At 39.1% G+C, this 21,863-nt stretch overlaps 1 protein-coding gene across 1 annotated transcript in view; it reads right to left on the bottom strand.

Annotated features, from left to right (window-relative positions):
* The window catches only part of LOC146456089 (uncharacterized), a 201,870-nt gene extending 185,813 nt beyond the window's left edge, over positions 1-16,057 (bottom strand). Inside the window, exons 1-5 of the mRNA XM_085093543.1 lie at positions 15,959-16,057; positions 12,130-12,246; positions 8,979-9,050; positions 6,576-6,647; positions 2,156-2,227 (exon numbers count right to left, since the gene is read on the bottom strand). Coding sequence (XP_084949669.1) covers positions 2,156-2,227; positions 6,576-6,647; positions 8,979-9,050; positions 12,130-12,190 — 277 coding nt within the window. The 5' untranslated portion in view covers positions 12,191-12,246; positions 15,959-16,057. The remainder of the gene's footprint in view (positions 1-2,155; positions 2,228-6,575; positions 6,648-8,978; positions 9,051-12,129; positions 12,247-15,958) is intronic.
* Positions 16,058-21,863: the final 5,806 nt, after the last annotated feature.

Below are 21,863 nucleotides of genomic sequence, written 5' to 3' on the forward strand. Positions count from 1 at the left end.
AGGATCGAAACGCACCAATCAACACAAACCAAGGTGCTACTTATACTGTCACGCAATCAGTCGACACCATCGCCTGATGAAGACCAGCAGTATAGCGGTCGAAACGTCGCGATCCACATCTTTGTGACTCAATCGTGAGACAAACGATTAACTCATCTATCATTTTAAACCACGATGACAAACACCTTTCATAATAGAGACATCTTGTAAACCAGTTTGTCAAGGTGATGCACTTGCAGACTTATCTACGATGCTTGTGAGAAAACCGCCTGGTATTTAATTGCGGATGGATGGGAAATTAGAATGTGGCAGTTTTTGACAAGTACAAACGAATGTTTTATAATTCTCAGCATCAGGAACAATTGGGGGAGATCAGTCAAACCTTGGCTAGTAATTTTCTCTACATGCATTCAAAGGTCATGGAGGGCCTCTCAACAACCAGCAAATTTTTATATTTTCAAGTAGTTCCATTTGTTTTCAGAGGAGAATACGCACTTTCTGAGAATCTGCTGAAGTTCTGCAATCATTTGTGAGCTTAGCATTCGATAAAAACCCGCTGTTCGTGAAATGAGCACACGCTCATCTCCGAAGAGATAGTTGGACACGTAACTTTGGCACTGTTAATTCCCACCAATGAGAAACGTGTCTGCCTAAATCTCTCAGGCAACATAAATTACGTAAATTTGCTTTGAGAGAGTTATGGTGAAGTGGATAGTTTGCGATCGTGTTATTGAGAAGTTTAAGATTTAAAATCTCAAAGCTGTGCAACGGGGATCGTTGAAAAAGTTGGTTATCATGCAAGATGTATTCGTTATTGAAAGGACTCGATTGGGAAAGTCTCTAATTTTCCAAGCTGCGCCGATGGTTTTTGATGCCGTGAAACGGTCGAACTTTTAATCCATAGCTGTGGTTTATTTTGCCCTTGATGTCGCTGACACAGGATCAAGTCGAATTTTTGAAATCTACAGAGGTCACAGCCGAATAATCCGGGCCGATAAACCAATTAGCAAATGCCACAGTGCTAGCGTACGCAATGGGATAGAAAAGCTAATCCAAATGGCTCAAAATGGTAGGGATAAAACTCTTGAAGACATGCTTGTAAAACCAAAATTTAAACGTTTTATCAATACAATGGACACAGCGTGAGTCGCGTAGGTCTATCCGCTACGTTTTTACATGCTGCTCATGTTCTTTATAAGTAGTTGTAACATTTAACGGGCATCTTTGGTCTCGCGTTTGTTAACTGACAATTGGTCTTGGTTGGTACAACATTGCGTGGTGAAATATAAGAATCACACCTCATGCCATATTTAAACAGGTTTGCCGAATCGAAAGTACTCTTGATTTCATTCTTCACTACGCTCGCCTCCTCTGGGCATTTTTTAAGAAAGTTTTTTTGGCAACGATCGATCGTTGCTCAAGAATCGTTCGACGTCGACGCTATTAAGCTGGAAATCCAAAGCATTGGCTACCCTTTTAGCGACATCTTTAAATTTGCCTTTTTAACTAGTTCTCTTTCGACGATTACTGAATTTTCTCTGTACCACAAAGCAGACACCCGGAGAGGGTAGAACCCGTGTCTTCATAGGCGTTTCAACACCTGTCGGGCTAGAAGAAACTATCTCAGTAATCGCCCGAAATTATACTTTCAATATTCAGAGTTTTAGTCCCTCTATGGCTCATTTTTGTTGAGCTAATATAGCATGGGATTGCCGTCGGATGTCATTTAAGGTGACCAGTTGAGCTGCATAAATTTAATTTTAAATTTACGTCACAGACATGGTCGGTCGCGCACGGGTCCCGCCGTCTCTTCTTAGGGAGGAAAGAAAAAAAAAACAAAGAAGAAAAAGAACTACTAGTCAATTTCGTTGTAAGAAAATATTGAATCGTGTTCTTTGTGTTGTCTGCTGGTTTGTCCAAGGAAGAATTGTAATGTTTCTTCTTAAGAAGTGTCTTTTAAACTACATAATGGAGAACCTGTTTTTCATCGAAATGGTACATTTTTTAAACTGAACTGTAATGGCTGGCTCCCTTAAATCTTCAATTACTCATCGTCACGCAGTTTGTATGTGAAAGTCGTCGACAAATGTAACGTTACAGTTTGAAAACCTTAATCTAGTAATATACACTTCAAATAATAGAAGTCATATATTACCTGTTGCTTGACTCTGTGTCGGGGACGCTGGTCTGTTTGTGGTTGGTGGGTTTGTCCGTGGAGTCAAAGTAGCTGTTAAGAATCAATTAAGAAACACAATAAACAGAGACATCTTGTAAACCAGTTTTTCAAGGTGATCTACTTCCAGACTTATCCATGTTACCTGCAGAAAACCGCCTGTATTTAATTGCGGATTAACTGCAACTTTCTGAGAATCTGTTGAAGACTTCCAAACATTTGTGACCCGAGGGAGCGACCTACATTTTTGTAGAAATATATTAATATCTATATATATGAAACATATATTTGAACTGCGGGTGAAAGATTAAACAGAAGAAAGATCCTCACGCTTTATTGTTTCAAGCCGCTACGTAGCATTGTTTTTGATAGATAACATCGTTGTCCCTTTAATGCTGTAGTAAGCTTGTGGGCGTGCTTGTTTCCTGAGCTCTTTCGTTGCTGTTTCATGATATGTTCTACTGCCCATTCAGATTTTTTTACTCTCCAAATACAAAAGTCTTTTCCATCACGTGTCCTCACTAGCTAACTCCCGTCTACTGATAAGCCTCTTGTTAGACGATCAGCTGAGTTCTATTCAGTTAAAAGAATGCCGCCACTGTTGAAGACTTGTGTGAGACTGTATTTCTCCAATTTTGTTAACAACGAACGGCTTAAATGTCTTTTTTCGGCGATAAATCTACTATAACACGTTCATACTATCCGACCAAAACGTGGTTTCGCGAGTTGCAATCTTCAATGCTTTCGATATCGATACACTTAGTCTGTGCTCATATCTGTAATACGCTACAGTTCCATACGCATATTCAATGAGGCATCTACGAATGCGTGCAGAACTTCACATCCCTGTCTACCAGCTGAGGACATCGCGATCTTTATGTTCTCTAATTACTCTAATTCATTCAAACACCGCCTAACCTTCTTTTCCTATTCCAGCTTTAGCGACTCCTCAACGTCTCCGTCGTTGCATTTTCGGCCTTATAACAGGAAAGTGTGGTAAGTAGCAGGACCCAATTGTTTTTTTCTATGTTTTTGGGATCGTCTATCCAAGGGATAACGACCTCGTAACGACCACTCTCATATTAGATTGATCGCTATGACTCAGTAGTTCTATCTCCAAGAAACTTTGGAGTTTATGATCTATTTGCTGCTCTTATCGTCCGCGCGTATAAAATAAGTGTGACCGAAACGTGTTTGATAGCCTCCCTGATCAGTACTATTTGCATCGCCGATACATGTCCATCCGAGGGCCGTTAACCGTGGAACTGTTTTTCCTGGCTTCCCTCTAGCATCCCTCACTGATTGATACCGATAAAAATGCCGACGATTGGGCGTGGTCCAAGGTAAAGTAATACCTTTTAGATGCTCCTACTTCTTCTCGTATTTAGCCCAGTTGATTACTCCAATGTTCCCTGTAACGCGTTCTGCGATGAAAACTGCTATCTTTACATTATCTTTCCATCAACGCTTTGAAGTTTTAGTTCGAAGATTTTTGTCTCGAAGCTGTCTGTCCGACCATTTAGAACGTTAACGGTTACTCTACGGTTCTTCCCTTGAAATCCTAATTCAGCTGCTACATCACTGTTGATGTATGTCTTACTACTAGCGTCGTCTAACGACCACTATTCTTGTGCCATTTTTGAATACTAGTGTTACTTTCCTCAGTGCAGCATATTCGCCTCTCGTTTTTTTTTTTTTTTTCATGTGCATTGCTGTTATGTGCAATCTACTCCGGCAAGATCTGTGTGGACTCCCCTTTGTGGTATCTCTAGGTGGAGCCTCTTTTGTTTCATCTTGATGGACTTTTTAGGGCTGACTCCTATTGCCGTTTCTTGCAATCTCCGGCCTCCCCTTTGCTTTACAATGTGGCGCGCCTGTTGTGCGTCCGTTCAAACCACAAAATCGGGACTGTGGGAACTATATTCCGCGGTGGGTCTCTCCCAGGCATCTGTAGCAAAAACCTCGTTGCGCCGCTTTCAGCCACCTCTTTTCAACGGTTATAACTTAAAACTCGTCGCATTAATGGGGTGGTTATTTCCACAAACTTTGCATGTGCGGCGGCTCTTAGTAGGCCAGATTTCTCTTCGGGGTACTGCAATTGCCCCATATCTTTCGAAGCGTCTCAGCTGGTACTATCTGGAATTCTGATTCTTGTATAGCTTATTGTCCTAATCTTTCAACAAGCTGCTGTTTCTTGTGTTCAAAAATCCATCGATGGTACTGTGCCAGCATTTACTCTATCATCTTCCCCTGTAGCTTGTCATAGAGCGATCCATTTCCTAACTCCTACTGTCGGCCAGCCTCTTAAAGGTTGATAACTGCGATGTCTAGGATAACAGCGAACTTCTCTATATCTTTGACGTTACCGGCAAGGATAAGCTTCCAAGTAGAATGCGATCTGTCCTCTTCTTCCTCCATACTTTCTAATCTGCTCTTAGCAGCTTCATAAGCAGACGTTGAATGATCCTAATTCTCAAAAACCCTTAACCCTTTGCCCAATAAGTACTGTCTGAGCTACAGTAGCTTGTGTTCGGGAACCGCAGTTGCTTTGTCAATACGGGCTTGAAAAATTCTGGGCGCTGATGCTTTGCTTAGTGGACCCTCTGGCTGAGGTCGGTACCTGGTGGTGTTTTCCGAGTCTTCTTGTCGTATAATTCTGCTTCTAGGCCGAGTTCCTTGCTGATATCTGTCTCCAGAGCTAACTGGTTTTCTTTGACGTTTTCCTTGGCGATCTGTTATGCCTGTTTATCTTTTCGGTACCGACTCTCAAGCTCTCTTAATTTCTTAAGCAAATTCTTCTTCGACCTTCTCCTTCCCTCTCCGCCCCAATGGCTAGCTCTTAACTAAAAACCCTTAGCTGCTTATCTCTTGGCGCGCTCTCGAGCCTTTCTCTGTCCGACGTGTAATTCTTCACATCTCTGGGAAGCACAATATACGACACTTAGTCTGGATGATTCGCAGATTTTCGCCAAAATGTAAGGATTTTTGTAGAAAAATTTGGGTGGTTAGGTGCACTTTAATTAGGTGAGCTTGGCATGTTGTTAGTATCATTTGAGGTAAGAATACATAGTTTTGACAATCTGGAAATTTGGAGTAAAGACAAATTACACATTACATGTGTTTTTAGTAACACAAGTCATTCGGAAGACTCGTTTAATGTATATTGGAAAATCTTAAATTAACCTTGTCTAGACCGGGCCTCTTTTATTTTTTGTCTTCTGTGGGAAGGTCTAGATTACGGGGAAGGGTGATTGTCCCCCCTCTATAACAGTTGGAGTATATGATAGTACGTTTAAAGACGTCTCCTTTGAGGTTCACAGCGCGAAGTGATAACATCATTTCATGTGGTAAAAAAGGTCATAATTGCCAAATGGCGGCCATCTTGGATTTCTGGATTTTCAAAAAACCTTCAGGAGAGCCGCGAAATTGAACGAAAAGTTATCAAAACCAATACACAAACAACGTTATGAGCTAAACATATTTAAAAATACGGGAAGAAGTGTTGTTTCTTCATTTTAAAAAAGGTTTTCTATTTCCCCCCCAAAAAAATGCCTGTAAAAAATGGTTGCCACGGTAACATCTACGCAAGCCTACGAACACTAACAACCACATTAATTTTTTTTTTCTAGATAAATTTCTGAAACAATCCTAAAGTTTGAGATAGTTGGCTCAAATATTTTAAAGTTATCTAGGTTAAAAGTGGCCGTGGCAACAATCAGCACTCCCAACTACTCCTCGGTCTAGATATGGGTAAAGTATTGAAGCAAGACTCCTTAAATTGGTATCCTCTATTTACATGATGTTATCAAAGATGTTATCAAAGTTTCACGAAACAAATTCATGTACTTGGCTAGCAGAATTAATCTTTGGAGAGTGAAAAAGTGCAATAAAATTCTCATCACCGCAACCGAGTAGAGTGAGAAACCAGCTTTTGGAACCTTCCTTCTCCACCAAGTTTAAACCAGTATCGACTCAATACGTCGCTCCGATTAAAATACTTTGTTCCACAGACATGAAGACGTTGGTAATTACATTAAATTTAAAAAATATATATTAGCAATATATACTAAGAGAAGAAAAAGAAACACAGTCACCAAGTAGCCAACACAGTAGTAAGAAGATGATGAATTGTGGTCTTTGTGTTGTCGGTGGTTTGTCTAAGCAGGCATTATAATGTTTCTTGTTAAGAAGTGTGTTATAAAATGCATTAATGGATACCTAGGCAAACCAGCTTTTCACTGAATTGGTCCATTTTTAAAGTAACTGGTGATGGTAAGCTCTCTTAAATCTTCAATTCCTCACCGTCGCGCAATTTGTATGCTAAAGTTGTCGACAAGTGTAATGTTAAATTGTAAACCTTGTTTCAGTAATATATACCTCAAACATGCAAGTCATATATTACCTGTTGCTGGACTCGGTGTCGGAGACGCTGCTCTGTTTGTGGTTGGTGTGGTTGTCCACGGAGTCACATTGGCTATTAAGAATCAAATTAAAAACGAAATAAATAGAGAAATCTTGTAAACCAGTTTGTCAAAGTGGTGCACTTGCAAACTTATCCACGATGCTTGTCAGAAAACCGCCTGGTTTTCTATTGCAGATTGACGGGAAATTTAAATGTGGTAGTTTTTGACAAATACAAACAGATGTTTTATAATCCTCAGTATCAGGAACAATCAGCGGCGATCAGTCAAACATTGGCTAGGTATTTTCTCTACATGTATCTAAATGTCATAGAGGGCCTCTCAATAACCGGCAAATTTTTATTATATTTTCAAGTAGTTCCATTTATTTTAAAAGAAGAACGCTCACTTTCTGAGAATCTGTTAAAGTTCTTTAAACATTTGTGAGCTTAGGATCGATTACTAGCTGCTGTTCGCGAAATGAGTGCACGCTCATCCCCGAAGAGACAGTTGGACGCGTCACCTTGGCATTGTTAATATTATTTCAACCTATGAGAAACGTGTTTGCCTGAATCGACCAGGCAACTTAAATTACATAAATTAGCTTTAAGAGGGTTATGGCGAATTAAGTGGATAGTATTCGATCGTGTTATTGAGAAGTTTAAGATTCAAAATCTTAAAGCTGTGCAATAGAAATTGTTGAAAAAGTTGGCTAACATGCAAGATGCATTCGTTATATTATTTTACTGACACGATTGGGAAAGTCTCTAATTTTCCCAGCTGCACCAATGGTTTTTGATGTCGTGAAACGGTAGAACTTTCAATCCATAGCTGTCGTAATTTCGCCTTTGATGTCGCTGACAAAGGATCAAGTCGAATTTTTTAAATCTACAAGGGTCACCGACGAAAAATCCAAGCCGATAAAGCAATTAGCAAATGCCACAGCGCATGCGTACAAAATGGAATAGAGAAGCTAATTCAAATGGCTCATAATGATAAGAAAATCTCCTTTCAGCATATTAATAGAAACTACATTAATGGAGAAATTGTTTTTAATCGAAATGGTACTTTTTTAGAACTGAACTGTAATGGCTTGCTCTCTTAAAATTCCTTAAAATTTCAAATTATTCATCGTCGCTCAGTTTCCATGTGAAAGTTGTCGGCAAATGTAACATTACATTTTGAAAACCGAAATTTAGTAATATATACTTAAAGGCCCAGTTTCACCCATTCGGCTTTGCGGCCGTTTGTTATTGTTTAAAATCGCTTCTATTGTTTAGTCTTGCGATCTGATTGGTTTACCAGAATATTCCCGCTGGGATGAAAGTCCTGGCGCATTCAAAATAAATCAGACCACGCAAATCGGACTGGTTGATTTCGTTTCAGTCGCTCCGATTTATTTTAATCTCTAAACCTATTACAAATATGTACTCTCCAAAGCACTCGAGTTCTTTGTACTCCTTTGTGTAAAATTCTCGGCGAACGAAATTCGAGGTGTGGTTCGTTTTTCTGCATTCATTCCTTTGAGCGACGCGGCGAAACAGTCGAACAGTTAAAGCCGGCAGCCCTCAACATTAAATAATTTTGTGCCAAGATTTTCATTCTATTGTTGTATAAGTTAGACAGTAATCTTAAAGTGTCCTTTCGATTATTATAAAAGCTGACATGAAATGAAATTAACAGTGCTGGACTCGTTAGCTCAGTTAACATCGCTTCCAAAATTATAGCGAGCTGCGCCGATCTGGTCTATCTTACTATCATGAAATTATTTCTACCTTTGATGATAAAGCAACGATGCTACGAACGAATCTGCAGCTTACTAAGCAAATGGGTATTTTAATTTATTTGCCTGTGCCGATAAGAAAAAACGAAGGAACGCCACCTAGAAAACCATACAGTTTATTACGTCTCTTCGCAACGCTGCCGGTTGAATCGGGAGAATAAAATCGAATGGAGCTAAAAAAACTTACGTGTTAAGGTCAGACATCCGTAGAAATCAGGAACATCGCTACAACAGATGCATGCATGGAGACAACAAATCCTCCCGCTTCTTTGTTTCAGAATAAAAGCGAGACGAATACATTCCTTCGGAATAACAACTGTACAACTACATTGTCAACGGCGAGATGTTACTTAGAAGCGACCGACGATTTTCCAATTTTCCTTTCCACACGAAGACTGTTCTTGAAAACATCCACATAAATAAAGCGAGAGGATATTATACAAAGCTTAGTGACACGAAAAATAGTGATATTCCAGGAAATGAGCTCGATGAATGTGGATTACTTTCGCTATTTAGCGCTCGCTGGTAATTTTCTGAATTTTCGACTGTGCGAAATTCAGCTCGGCGCGCAATGTCTCTTGGGTGAACATGGGCCTTTGAAAAAATACAAGTCATATATTACCTGTTGCCGGAATCGGTGTCTGAGACGCTAATCTCTTTGTGGTTGGTGGGTTTGTCCGTGGAGTCAAAGTAGCTGTTAAGAATCAATTAAGAAACACAATAAATAGAGACATCTTGTAAACCAGTTTTTCAAGGTGGTGTACTTGCAAACTTATCCATGATACCTGTCAGAAAACTGCCTGTATTTAATTATAGATCAACGGCACCTTTCCGAGAATCTGTTGAAGACTTCCAAACATTTGTGACCCGAGGGAGCGACCGACATTTTTGTAGAAAAATATTAATATAAATACATAAGACATATATTTGAACTGCGGGTGGAAGATGAAAGAGAAGAAAGATCTTCGCAGTTTTTCGCTTTAAGCCGCTGCGTAGCATTGTTTTTGATAGCTAACACAGTTGTCCCTCTATTGCTGCAGTCTGCTTGTAGGCGTGCTTGTTTCCTGACCTCTTTAGTTGCTGTTTCATGATATGATCTACTGCCCATTCAGATTTTTTCCCCTCCAAATACAAAGGTCCTTCCCACCACGTGTCCTTACTCGCTAACTCCTCTACTGATAAGCCTCTTGTTAGACGATCAGCTGAGTTTTCTTCAGTTAAAAATATCTCCACTGTTGAGGACTTGTGTGAGACTTTACTTCACCACCTAGCCTTCTTTTCCTGTTACAACTGAAGCGATTCCTCACTAGTCGATGCCCGTGGTCCAGATTTCTTGAAACAAAGCCTTTACTCGAAAGGTATATGGCGTCCAAAATCCCAAAGGTTCGAAAAATGTGGCTATTCTTCTCAGGAAACTGCGCTTTATTAGTTCTTACATTTGTACACATCTCGAGGTGGATGCAATCGGAAGATGAACATTTTTTTCCTCTCTAGCCATGGTACTCCAAGTGTCTTAACAGAGGACAGCTTCCCCATTATCTAGATCTACTCTCCGCTGCTGGTATATCTCCCACAACAATTCTTCTGAATTAGACAGCCATTTACGTGCGTGAGCATTCTTCCACAGCGTCGAAAGTATATTATACAAGTCTATGGCTGTCTTATCGTCTGGAGCTGAATTCGTGCTATCGTACATATATGTTGAGAGATAGTTAGAGATAATATTGCCAGAGATAGTATTGTCACAGTAACCAGTGGAAAATTTTATTGATACTTCTTCACATGTTCTTGTACGACGAACTGTGGTTGAAATTGCGATGAATTTATTCCGAATGCCACTCATTTAAAAGTTCATATTCATCTGGTACCTTGGTTTGGTCGAGCACTCTCCATAAAAGTCCATTATACCGGCTATCTTCTGGTTTAAGACTTGTGCGGAGATACATGTCTGCTATGCCACAGACTAAATCTATTGGTTGCCCGGGAACCGTATCAAACGCTGAAAAGCTCTGGCTGCAACCTAGGTCCCTGGTGTATGACATCGCTCAAGGAGATCCCCTCGCACTTGGCTGCCGCGTCAGACACAATGCTCGTCCTCGTCGTTGCTTTGTCTGGCGGTAGGTAATAAGACTCAAGGGGCTTTTTCTCTGTTTTTGGGATCTTCCTTACGCAACCTTTCTTCTAGCTCTTTAAGAATTCTTTTCTCTGTACTTCTCAACCGTCCCAGGGCTGTCTCGTAGTTGTCTGGTAACACTGACCGGTCGTCTTTCCAAAGCAATTCGACTTCGAACCTCGTGCTCGCAAATTTGATTGATCGCTTAAGTTGTTCGAGTGCGGTATTTCTCATTCGAAGTCTCAATGCTGTGACTAAGCACCTCTATCTGCAAGAACGTTTGGAGTTTGCAATTTAGTTGCTGCTCTTATCGTCAGCACGTATAAAATAAGTGTGAGCCAAACTTGTTCGATAGCTTCCCTGATGAGTACTATTTGCATCACCGATACATGTCTATCGGAGGGTCGTTAGCCGTGAAACTGTTTTTACTGGCTTTCCTCCAACATCCCTCTCTAGTTGATACTCACGAAAACGGCGATGATTGGGCGTGCTCCAAGGTAAAGGTAAGATACTCCCACTTCTTCGCGTATTTAGCCCAGTTGATTACTCCAATGTTCCCTGAAACGAGTTCTGCAGTGAAAGCTGCTATCTTTACATACATCTTTCCATCTAAGCTTTCAAGATTTAGCTCGAGGATTCTTGTCTCGAGGCTGTCTGTGTGAAATTTAGAACTTTAGCAGTTACTCTACGGTTCTCCCCTTGAAGTTCTAATTCAACTGTTGATGTATGTCTTACTACTGGCGTCGTCCAGTAGCGCATTAACGACCACTCGTCTTGCGCCATTTTTGATTACTGCTGTTGCTTACTTCAGTGCGAGATATTCACCTCTAGTTTCTTTCATCTGCATTGCTGTTGTGTGCGATATCTCCGGTAAGACCTGTGTGGTCTCCGCCTCCGTGGTATCTCTAACTGGAGCTACTCTAGTTTCATCACGATGGACGTTTTGGGGCTGACGATTGTAGGTTTCACTCATATTGCCCTTTCTTGCAATCCCTGGCCTCTCCTTTCTTTTCAATGTAGCACGCCCTGTTGTGCGTCCCTTGAAACCACAAAATCGGGACTGTGGGAACGATATTCCGTGGTGGGTCTCTCCGTGGCATCTATAGCAAAAACGTTGTTGCGCTGTTTTCTGTCACCTCTTTTCAACGGCTATATCTTAAAACTCGCCGTACCAAATGGGATGGTTGTTTCTCCAGACTCTGAATGTACGGCGGCTCTTGCTAGGCCACTGGTTTGGAGTACATGCAAGTGATCTGGTCTGGCCAAGAAAACGTTTGATTTCTCCTTGGGTACTGGAATTGCTCCATATCCCTCGAAGCGTCTCAGGTGGTACTGTCTGGAAATCTGCTTCTTTTAATTTATGGGATTCACTTTGTCAAAACAATTATTAAGGGACACAACCCCCCTTGCGTGGTTTTTATCTTGTCAAGTTTCTTCGTTTGGTTATTTAGTGTGACAGTGTTGCTCAAAGGTGAGCTGCGGTCTCTCTTTGTTAGCTTTACCCATCCTTCTCTCTCTGGGTTTCATTTTTTTGTACTATCCGCAGTAGTCTAACAAATCTGCGTATTCTCTGTGTTTATTAATTTACTTACAATAATTTAATGGTAATATCATGTATGCTCTAATTTTATCCCATGAGAAAAATCGGCTTGACACTCACCTCCTCTTATCCACAGTAAGGAAACGTGTAAAATAAGGGCTTTAAGAAACCATTCGTCCATCCTTGATAAACACTGATTATCACAACATTGGTATTACTTGGCAAAGAAAGGAAAACCTGCAAAGAAGAACAGGCAAATACCCTGAGAACGGTGCCTATTAATAAAAAAAGTATTTTTGTGCGGTTTATGACTATGCGGGGAAATCAGATCCTAGCAAGGGTTTTTGATATCCAAAAATTAAATTGGGTGTAACCACGCAATTTTTACAGATAATTAAGCAACGGTTATTCTAAAAGACAGTAAAATACAAGGTAATGTATGGCATTTTTATCCAATTTGGAGCTTTATTTTCTCTGAAAAATGTTTAGTTTCCCCATAGTTCTTTTTTGTAGACGGTTATATAAGTAAAATACAATTACAAGTAGCTGTCATTGCTGCGATAAAGATCTTGCACCAATAATTAGACTGAAATATTAAATGAAATCGTGTTTTTTGGCAAAGAAAACATTTTGTTTTCTTTTCTATTATCAGTTTCTAATTTTATTACGAAATGTCTATTATAAAATTTCCAATATGTCAATGAGCAGATTCAAATCATTCTCCCCCGGCCTTTTTGTTTTCCTTGCCTTTAAGCATACTCTGATAAGGTACTCTGATATTTTAATATCACACCTCGTGTTATGATAAGTCAATGACTAAATGTGTGGGAAGTTATCCTCGCTTAAGGTGGCCGAACACAGCTTGCGCGCTGTAAAGATTCTGTTAGTCATGCTATTAAGCGCGCGCTAGGGTTGTGGTAAGCAAATACTATCGATCCCTCGATTTTATACCAAATGGATCACAAATGTAAGTTTTGCTCTTAAAATAACTTAGTTTCTCGTTTGTGAATCCTTCTTCATTTATCGCCTAACAAAGAAAGTGAGTTCACAATGAGCTAAGCTTTTTTGTACGCTTTTCATCTTTCTGAGAAACCCTAATTAAAAGCCACGCATGCGCATTTGAGCAAAAAATTGTGACTGGTTATTTTAATGGAAATGAACTGTTTTCTAAGGAACTGCTCGTTAGAATTTCGTGAAATTTGACAAAACAGTAGTTTTCTAAAAGCGTAACTTGCCTACAAACCAAAAACAAAATCTAACAGAGGGTATCTTCAAAAAACATTAAAGTGCAAAACCAACATTTACAGGAGATCTGTCTGTTAAAATTACATGAAAGCAGCGTCACTATGTCAGTATTTTGTGAGTTTTTCTGGATACAAAATATGGAAAAAATCTAACGAGTGCATTTTCTAAAAATTAAGAAAAACTATTATTTGTGGACGCTTAATAGCTTGCTACGTTGCCATGGCAACGGCACCTTGTTCAACAAGAAGTATCAAAATTTATTCCTTCTTTGTTAATCTTGCACCATGGTAATTTCGGGTACTCAGAAGTACGTAGCTTTCAAATAATGTTTACCAACACCTGTGTACTGGAAAAACTGTGTTCGGCCACCTTAACCTTTTTCTTTCTTGTTTTTCTGGTACTGAGCAGCCACGTATTTTACCGTACTACATACAGGGATATTTTGTTTGTTACTAGAAATCCTCAATTCATTATTTAAACTCGGCCGTCAATAGCTGATTTCAAAACGTTCCTTTGCTAGAATAGACACCGTTTGTGTAGCTTCGAACAATCCAAAATACAGAATGTGTTTAACCCGTAGCTAACAGTTCGCTTATGGTTAAGACACCAAAACACTAATGCTTTTTTTACTTGCAAATTAAGGCTGCACCTGCATTTCACAGGTAACTCTTTTCACTTGCTCCAATTGGTTTCTTTGTTAATTCGCTCTAATTGCTTTATTATAGAGCCTTACAGTTTGCTTATGGTTAACACACAGAGACAGTCAGGCGTCTTTAACTGACAAATAATAATGGCTACAACTGCATCTTGCCACCAAGGAGTAGCGCGCTTCTGGAAACTCTTGCCAAATTTCAGACCAAAATTTTTCCTAACCTATTTCAGACACGACCTTCTTGTCGATTGCATACCGTCCAAATTCTCCAAATGATCATGTTAACCCGCTACAAACATACAAGAAGCTAAATTGGTTCAACGACCGATATGGATATGTCAAACATGTCAGCAGGACTTTGCTAGGGCCTTCAACTTCATTTTACTCGTGACAACTATAATCAATTCCAGAGCAGCCTCACCCTATTCAGCCAAATGTGGTCAGATTCTATGCTCTTCTTCAAACTAAGGAGGCTGCCGCGGTCAAAACCGCCCTTAAAGTTAAACAAGACTTATCCTTGTTAATCACAAATTTATAGAAGACGTTGCTATTTTTTGCGTCATGCATGGAAAGTTTTAATATCTTTTTTTTCCAACTCACTATGAGGGCTCGTTTTTCATTACGAACGTATTACGTATTCGCAATTAATTTTAATACAAAAGCGGTGACTCGGAGATTTTAAGCTTAAAGGATTGTTAAACATGACGATTTCTGAGGGATGTTTCTTGCCATTATGGAATATTAAAAAAAGCAATATTACGAAGGAAAGAAGCCAGTTGAGCTGGGGGGGGGGGGGGGGGGAGCGGAGGACTTCAAAATTCGACTCTCCTACATAAGCTATAGGAGTGATTTTGCTATAAGTGTGTTTAGCCAAAGTGTATGGATATTTAGCTTTTTAGGTCTAGATGGCTTCAGGAATTGTCGTGTTTTGGACAACATTTCGTTCATTTGATCTCAATAACTCAGCGCTTTTATATTAAAATTCTTAATTCGTTCGTAATGAAAAAGGACGGCACGTGGCGAATTAAAAAGAAGATATTAAAACTTTCCATATATGGTGCAAAGGATAACAATGGCCACGTTAAATTTGTGATAAAAAGTAATACTCTTATTAAAATATATAGTGCCTTTTACCTCCAGTTGAAGAATTAGATTTTGATGCAGGTCGTCAAAATAGTTCAGTTGATTTTATTTTACATTTTTATTAAAGGTGTCTTTAAACCGTAAGCATGATGCTCTCTGAAAAGAAATAATTAGCATCGTTTTTTATTTGACACAAAATGTCCAACAATATTCCCTATATGTCAACAAGCAGATGCTAGGCAAATATATTCTCTCTCAAACTTGTTTTCCTTTTATAGTGCTATCTTTTTCCGTTAAAATCTCTAAACCATAAACGAGACAAGAATCTTAAAGGAAATCACTTTGCTCTTTGGTAAAGAAAACAGTTTTTCCCTTTTCTGAATGTTAGTTTCAAATTTGGATACAAAATGTCAGTTAATATTCCCAATATGCCAATGATCAGCAGCAAGCTAAATTATTCACCCTAAACCTCGCTTTCTTTTTGTAGAAGGTTATACAAGTAAACTACAATTACAAGTAGATGTCTTTTTTTGCGATAAAGATCTTGCATCATTAATAAAACGGAAATCTTAAACGAAATCCTGTTTTTTTGAGAAAGAAAACATTTTTCCTTTTCTAGTATCAGTTTCTAGTTTGAATACGAAATGTCTATTATAATATTTCCAATATGTCAATGAGCAGATTCAAATCATTCTCCCCCGGCCTTTTTGTTTTCCTTGCCTTTAAGCATATTCTGATAAGATACTTTGATAATCACACCTCACCTCACACCTCGTGTTATGATATTCTCAATAAGTCAATAGCGAATTGAGTGGAAAATTATTCTCGCTGAACCTTTTTTCTTCTTGTTTTTTGGTACTGAACCGCCATGACCTTTACCGTACTACATACATTAACATTTCTCTTGTTACTGGAAACCCTTAACTCATTATTTAAACTCGGCCGTCAATAACTGATTTCAAAACGTACCTTTGCTAGGATGGACACCGTTTGTGTAGCTTCGAACAATCCAAAATACAGAATGTGTTTAACCCGTAGCTGACAGTTCGCTTATGGTTAAGACACCGGAACACTAATGCTTCTTTTACTTGCAAATTAAGGCTGCACCTGCATTTTGCATGTAACTCCTTTCACTTGCTGCAATTGGTTGCTTCGATAATTCGCCCTAATTGATTTGACATAGAGCCTTACAGTTTGCTTATGGTTAAGACACAGAGACAGTAAAGCGTCTTTTACTGACAAATAATAATGACTACAACTGCGTCTTGCCACCGGGGGTATCGCGCTTCTTAAAACTCTTGCCTAATTTCAGATCAAATTTTTTTTCCTAAACTATTTTATACACAACCATCCTGTCGATAGCATACCATCCAAATTCTCCAAATGATCATGTTAACCCGCTACAAACATACAAGAAGCCAAATTGGTTCAGCAACCGATATGAATATGTCGAACATGTGAGTAGGACTTCGCTAGGGCTTTCAACTCCACTTTACTCGTGACAACTATAACCAATTCCAGACCAGCCTCACTCTATTCAGCTAAAAGTGATCAAAATCTATGTTCTTCTTCAAACTAAGGAGGCTGCCGCGGTCAAAACCGCTCTTAAAGTTAAACAAGACTTATCTTTGTTAATCACAAATCTAAAGAAGACGTTCTTGTGTGCGTCATGCATGGAAAGTTTTCAATATCTTTTTTTTCCAATTCACCATGAGGGCTCGTTTTTCATTACGAACGTATTACGTATTAGCAATTAATTTTAATATAAAAGCGCTGAATCGGAGATATTAAGCTTAAAAGATTGTCAAACGCGACGATTTCTGAGAGACGTTTCTTGCCATTATGAAATATCAAAAAAGCAATATTACGAAGGAAGCTAGCCAGTTGATCTAGGGGGAGGGGTAGGACTTCAAAATTCGACTCTCCTACATAAGCTATAGGAGCGTTTTTGCTATAAGTGTGTTTAGCCAAATGGTATGAATATTTAGCTTTTTAGGTCTAGATGGCCTCAGGACTTGTCGTGGTTTGGACAACATTTCGGTCATTTGATCTCAATAACTCACCGCTTTTATATTAAAATTCTTAATGCGTTCGTAATGAAAAAGGACCGCACGTGGCGAATTAAAAAGAAGATATTAAAACTTTCCATGTATGGTACAAAGGATGACAATGGCCGCGTTAAATTAATAATCTTATGAAATTTTATAGTTCCTTTTTCCTGCAGTTGAAGATACTTCCACAAAGGCTTGGCTTTTTGTTCAAGTCGTCAAAATAGTTTTAACTATTTATTAATTTAAAAATTGACTTTATCCCACAATTTTATCAAAGGCGTATTCAAACCGTAAGCATGATTCTCTCTGAAAAGAAATAATTAGCATCGTTTTTAATTTGACAAAAAATGTCCAACAATATTCCCTATAAGTCATCGAGCACATGCTACGCAAATTATATTCTCCCTCAAACTTGTTTTCCTTTTATAGTGCTCAGTCTTTTTCCATTAAAAACTCTACACCATAAATGATACGAGAATCTTAAACGAAATCATGTTGCTCCTTGAAAAAGAAAACAGTTTTTCCCTTTTCTGTATATCAGTTTCAAATTTGGATACAAAATGTCAGTTAATATTCACGATATGCCAATAATCAGCAGCAAGCTAAATTATTCACCTTAAACCTTGCTTTTCTTTAGTACCGAAGGTTATACAAGTAAACTACAATTGCAAGGGGCTGTCCTTTCTGCGATAAAAATCTTGCATCATTAATAAGACGGAAATCTTAAATGAAATCGTGTTTATTGGCAAACAAACATTTTTCCTTTTCTAGTATCAGTTTCTAATTTGAATACGAAATGTCTATCATAATATTCCCAATATGTCAATGGTTTTAAGACTTCCAAATACTACCATTTCTCAATTATGTAAATTAGTAGCCTAAACCTTTGCATGAACCTCACAAGAAAGTATGACTTGAAAAACGCTCTCCAAGACAAAGAAAACACTGACATAGTTTCACAATACAGTACATTATAAAATATTTGAGATAGTACGCGCGCTCTCATTGGTCGATAGGTGTGCTCCACTTGTCGTTTTCCATCATTCCAATCCACCCTTCCATCAGATGGCCTTCCCACAATACCATGCGTTTTATTTTCACTTTCAACATGTGAAGTTTCGGCCTACCTTTCAATAAGCTTATCTCTGAGTGCGAATATACGCGAGTCTCCCTTCGATATATTACTCTGACGGTTTTCACAATGGTCAAATAGGCCTTAAATAGTATTGCAAAAACAATGAAGAGGTCCGATCAGGATGTAGAAAATCCTTTTAAAACAAATGACCCCGTTTAGAAGTTGAAGAGTCAGCTACGTGTTCGTATCCGACGGCCGAGGAAGGTCGGGAGGGTCACAACAATTCTTTAGTCGACAAGAGCACTTCAGTAAAGAAAGCCTTACGACTAAACCTAGAGCTCAGACAAGAACTTAAATTTCTGCAGGCGGCATCGAAAGAATCTTCACTGAAGAAAATTATGGAAAGAGATGAACGGCTGCGGGAATGGAGTCAAGTTGTAAGCAGTGCGGGTTATTTTTTGCGAGGTGCGATCTCTCGTGTCAGATTTGTCCCCCTTCCTTGAATCTCTTGTGGAACAATGACCCGCGACAAATGAACCGATGTTGGCTCTTTTCATTACCGCTCGAAGACCCTTATGTTCGATTCTAGTACTGGCTCAGGCTGTTCGCCTTATAATTTTTCCAGACGGCGAGTGGCGACTGGATAGTCCGATTTACGCCGGAATACCGCCGGTGAAATCAAAAGTGGAACATTCAGATTGCCAGAATGTTTTGCATCGTTTTGCAAAAACAAACACTAAACATTTGTCGGAAGAAATCTCTGAAGCATCTTAGAGACTCGCATTACAGTTGCCGACTGTCTTTGCTTTTAATATCTACTGGATGCGAGCTTACCCACAAAACAATGGAGATAAAACATTATACTTGTCGTTCAGTCAGGAGGCAACGGAGCTGAAAAGAAAAACTGCAGGAGGCCAAACCTCTCGAAAGCGAGAGACAACAATGATCAACTTTGTAAAGACGTGGAGCTATTAGACTCTTATATACGTGATAAACGAACACCCTGCGATCTCAATGTAGATAGATAGCACGAGCATGAAATCACGAGCAACGAATTCCACGTAGATGACATATATTTAGCGCTGTCTCCTAAAGACGCGGATTTATTGGACTCATATACGTGATAAACGAACATCCTGCAATCTCACTGCAGATAAGCATGAAATCACGAGTTACGAAATCCACGGATCCCATGTCTTCATAGCATTTATTAATGCGCCGTCTGATATCTTGCAGTTTAAAGTCCGAGCCGGTAAACCTAAAAAAATGCGACAGAGCTAGCATACCCAATGGCATATGAAAAACTTCTCCTTATGGCTCAGAAAACCTCCATTCAGTATATTTGAGTTTTTCCCTTTATGATCAAGATAAACGTCATCACTAAGCAGATTTAAGGTACCGTTGAAGGCTTTATTATAGTCGCGTTGGCCCGTCAACATGTGGACGAGTCATTCTAGTTACGTAATAACAGTCTCTTACACAATCGCTTGTGATTGGTTACCCAAAACTAATTTACGGGAAAGGCTAGTATAAAAATAACTCTACTTGTGAAAACGCCGTTTCACAGACTCGGTATGAAAGTTGTACGCTCCGGGTAATGGGCTCCTGATGAGAGTATGTAAATACGGTTGTGATGTCACGTTTGCTGTGTCTCCCGGCACAATTTAAAAACATTTCAAAGCTTTCGCAAGACTTGCAAAGTAATTTTAAGTACAACTGTTAAGGAAATGGAGAAAATTTCCCAAAATTTTGATCGGGTTTGCCTATCTCCTTTCTCCTGATCCCGAGGGAAAAAAGCAAAGGAAAGAAGAACCACAGCGCTTTGCCTGCCTCGCTAGACAACCTCGTCGAGAGAGCTCATTTGAAGACGACAAAATATGCAACAAATACGCAGTAAACGTGTTTCAAGGTAATTTTTGCATCGGAGAACCACAATTTAATTCTCCAAAAGACATTCTTTTTTCAAAAAATGTACACGAAAACGAACACAAAACTTTATGCTACAGACTATAAATGTTTCAAATCAAACTTTGCACGGCCGGTTGCCGTGTTTTGGCTGTCAAATTTGTATAAAATGTATTTTCTCCGAGACTTTTTCACCGTAATAATCTACTGTTACGATTACTATTACCAGCATCAACTTCACAGTCTAGATCCGCTGCTTGTGCTATGATTCCTAAACAGCAAAACTTCACAAGGCACGATGAAGAATTCGACTTCTCAGCCATCTCAGGCTGCCACATCGGACTAGTTCACGTAACTTTCAAGAGCGATCATGCACAGTGACATTCATTTTAAGCTTCAATAAACTCCTCATCTTGAAGTTCTTTCCTTACATAATCGCATATTTTGAACATTTCTTCTAGCTTTCACCGAATGTTCGGTATTTTTCTGAAAGATTTACGAGAATTCAAAGCTGAAATCGCCGTCATCCACACGGGGCTCGCTGATGCTTGCCACAAATTTCAACTTGATGTTGACTTTTATAACGCAAATTTTGATTGGTTCATGTGTTGTCAGATGCGCGTTTTCATTGGCTGGTAGCAAATATGATTGTCCAGGGCATGTACTGTGAACATCTATTTCAATCAAGAAATAAATAAATAAAATTTCCCTTCATTTGTCGAATCATTTTTTTTTTTAGAAATATTTTACAAAAGCAATAGGACTTTTTTCCCATGTTTACATAGCCTCATCTAAACACTCGGGGAGTTGGCAGAATTCTCGAAAGTTATGCAAACCCTCGATTGCGTCTTGGGTTTGCATATCTGTCTCGAATTCTCCCAACCCCCTCGTGTTTAGATGAGGCTATGTAAAGAAAGGAAAAAGTCCTCCATTGCTTAAATGTAATTTTATGTTACGTTGGTACTCACGTAAATAGGTTTATGACTCCTCTCTGAGACTGTAAGGAATATTAGATCAGATGGAATCTGATTGCCACAAGCCGAGCTTGCTTACTTGAGCGCTTCAAAAAACCTTAATAGCATAATGCAAACTCGCTTCGCTTTGAGAAGAAAAAAATTGGCCATTGTTCATAGCCGCTTTTTATTTGAAAGTGCCAAGCTTAAGATAATAACTGACAAACGATGAGGAAACAATAAGGAATTCAAAGCTCTACCAAAATGTTTGTTTCGCTTTGAGATTCGGTTCCAAGGTAGATTTGAACCTAAGCCCTCATTCCCCGGAGGGCATGTAGCATAATACTGCGCCACACATGCTTCTCTACCTTCACAATAAATTATTTTTGTATTTAATGATTGTTTCTGGTGCCTGACTATCTGCACCCGTGGCACAACGATTTTAATAGCTTAATGACTTTGGACCGCAAGACAAGAATACACAAATAAACAAGGAGCACCCTCAGGCGATTATCCATCGTATTTTCTCCTTTCATTCCGCGCAAAATCCCTGTTTCAACACCAACCTTTAGGTAAAATAGAAAAGGGTTTTGTAGCGCCAAACTAGCCAAAGTTAGTATTTTGTTTTAAATGACAGTTCGATTATGCTTAAGACACAGTGACAGTCAGGCGTCTTTTACTGACAATTAATAATGGCTACACCTACAACTTGCCACAGCTCAGGGGGTAGTGCGTCTCTTGAAACTCTTGCCTAATTTCAGACCAAAATATTTGATTTTTCCTAACCTGTTTCAGACACGACCTTCTTGTCGATTGCATACCATCCAAATTCTCCTAATGATTATGTTAAACCGCTACAAACATACATGAAGCTTTATTGGTTCAAAGAA

This window comes from Pavona decussata, unplaced genomic scaffold, assembly GCF_977016875.1.
Source record: "Pavona decussata unplaced genomic scaffold, jaPavDecu1.1 SCAFFOLD_261, whole genome shotgun sequence".
NCBI classification, from domain to species: Eukaryota; Metazoa; Cnidaria; class Anthozoa; order Scleractinia; family Agariciidae; genus Pavona; species Pavona decussata.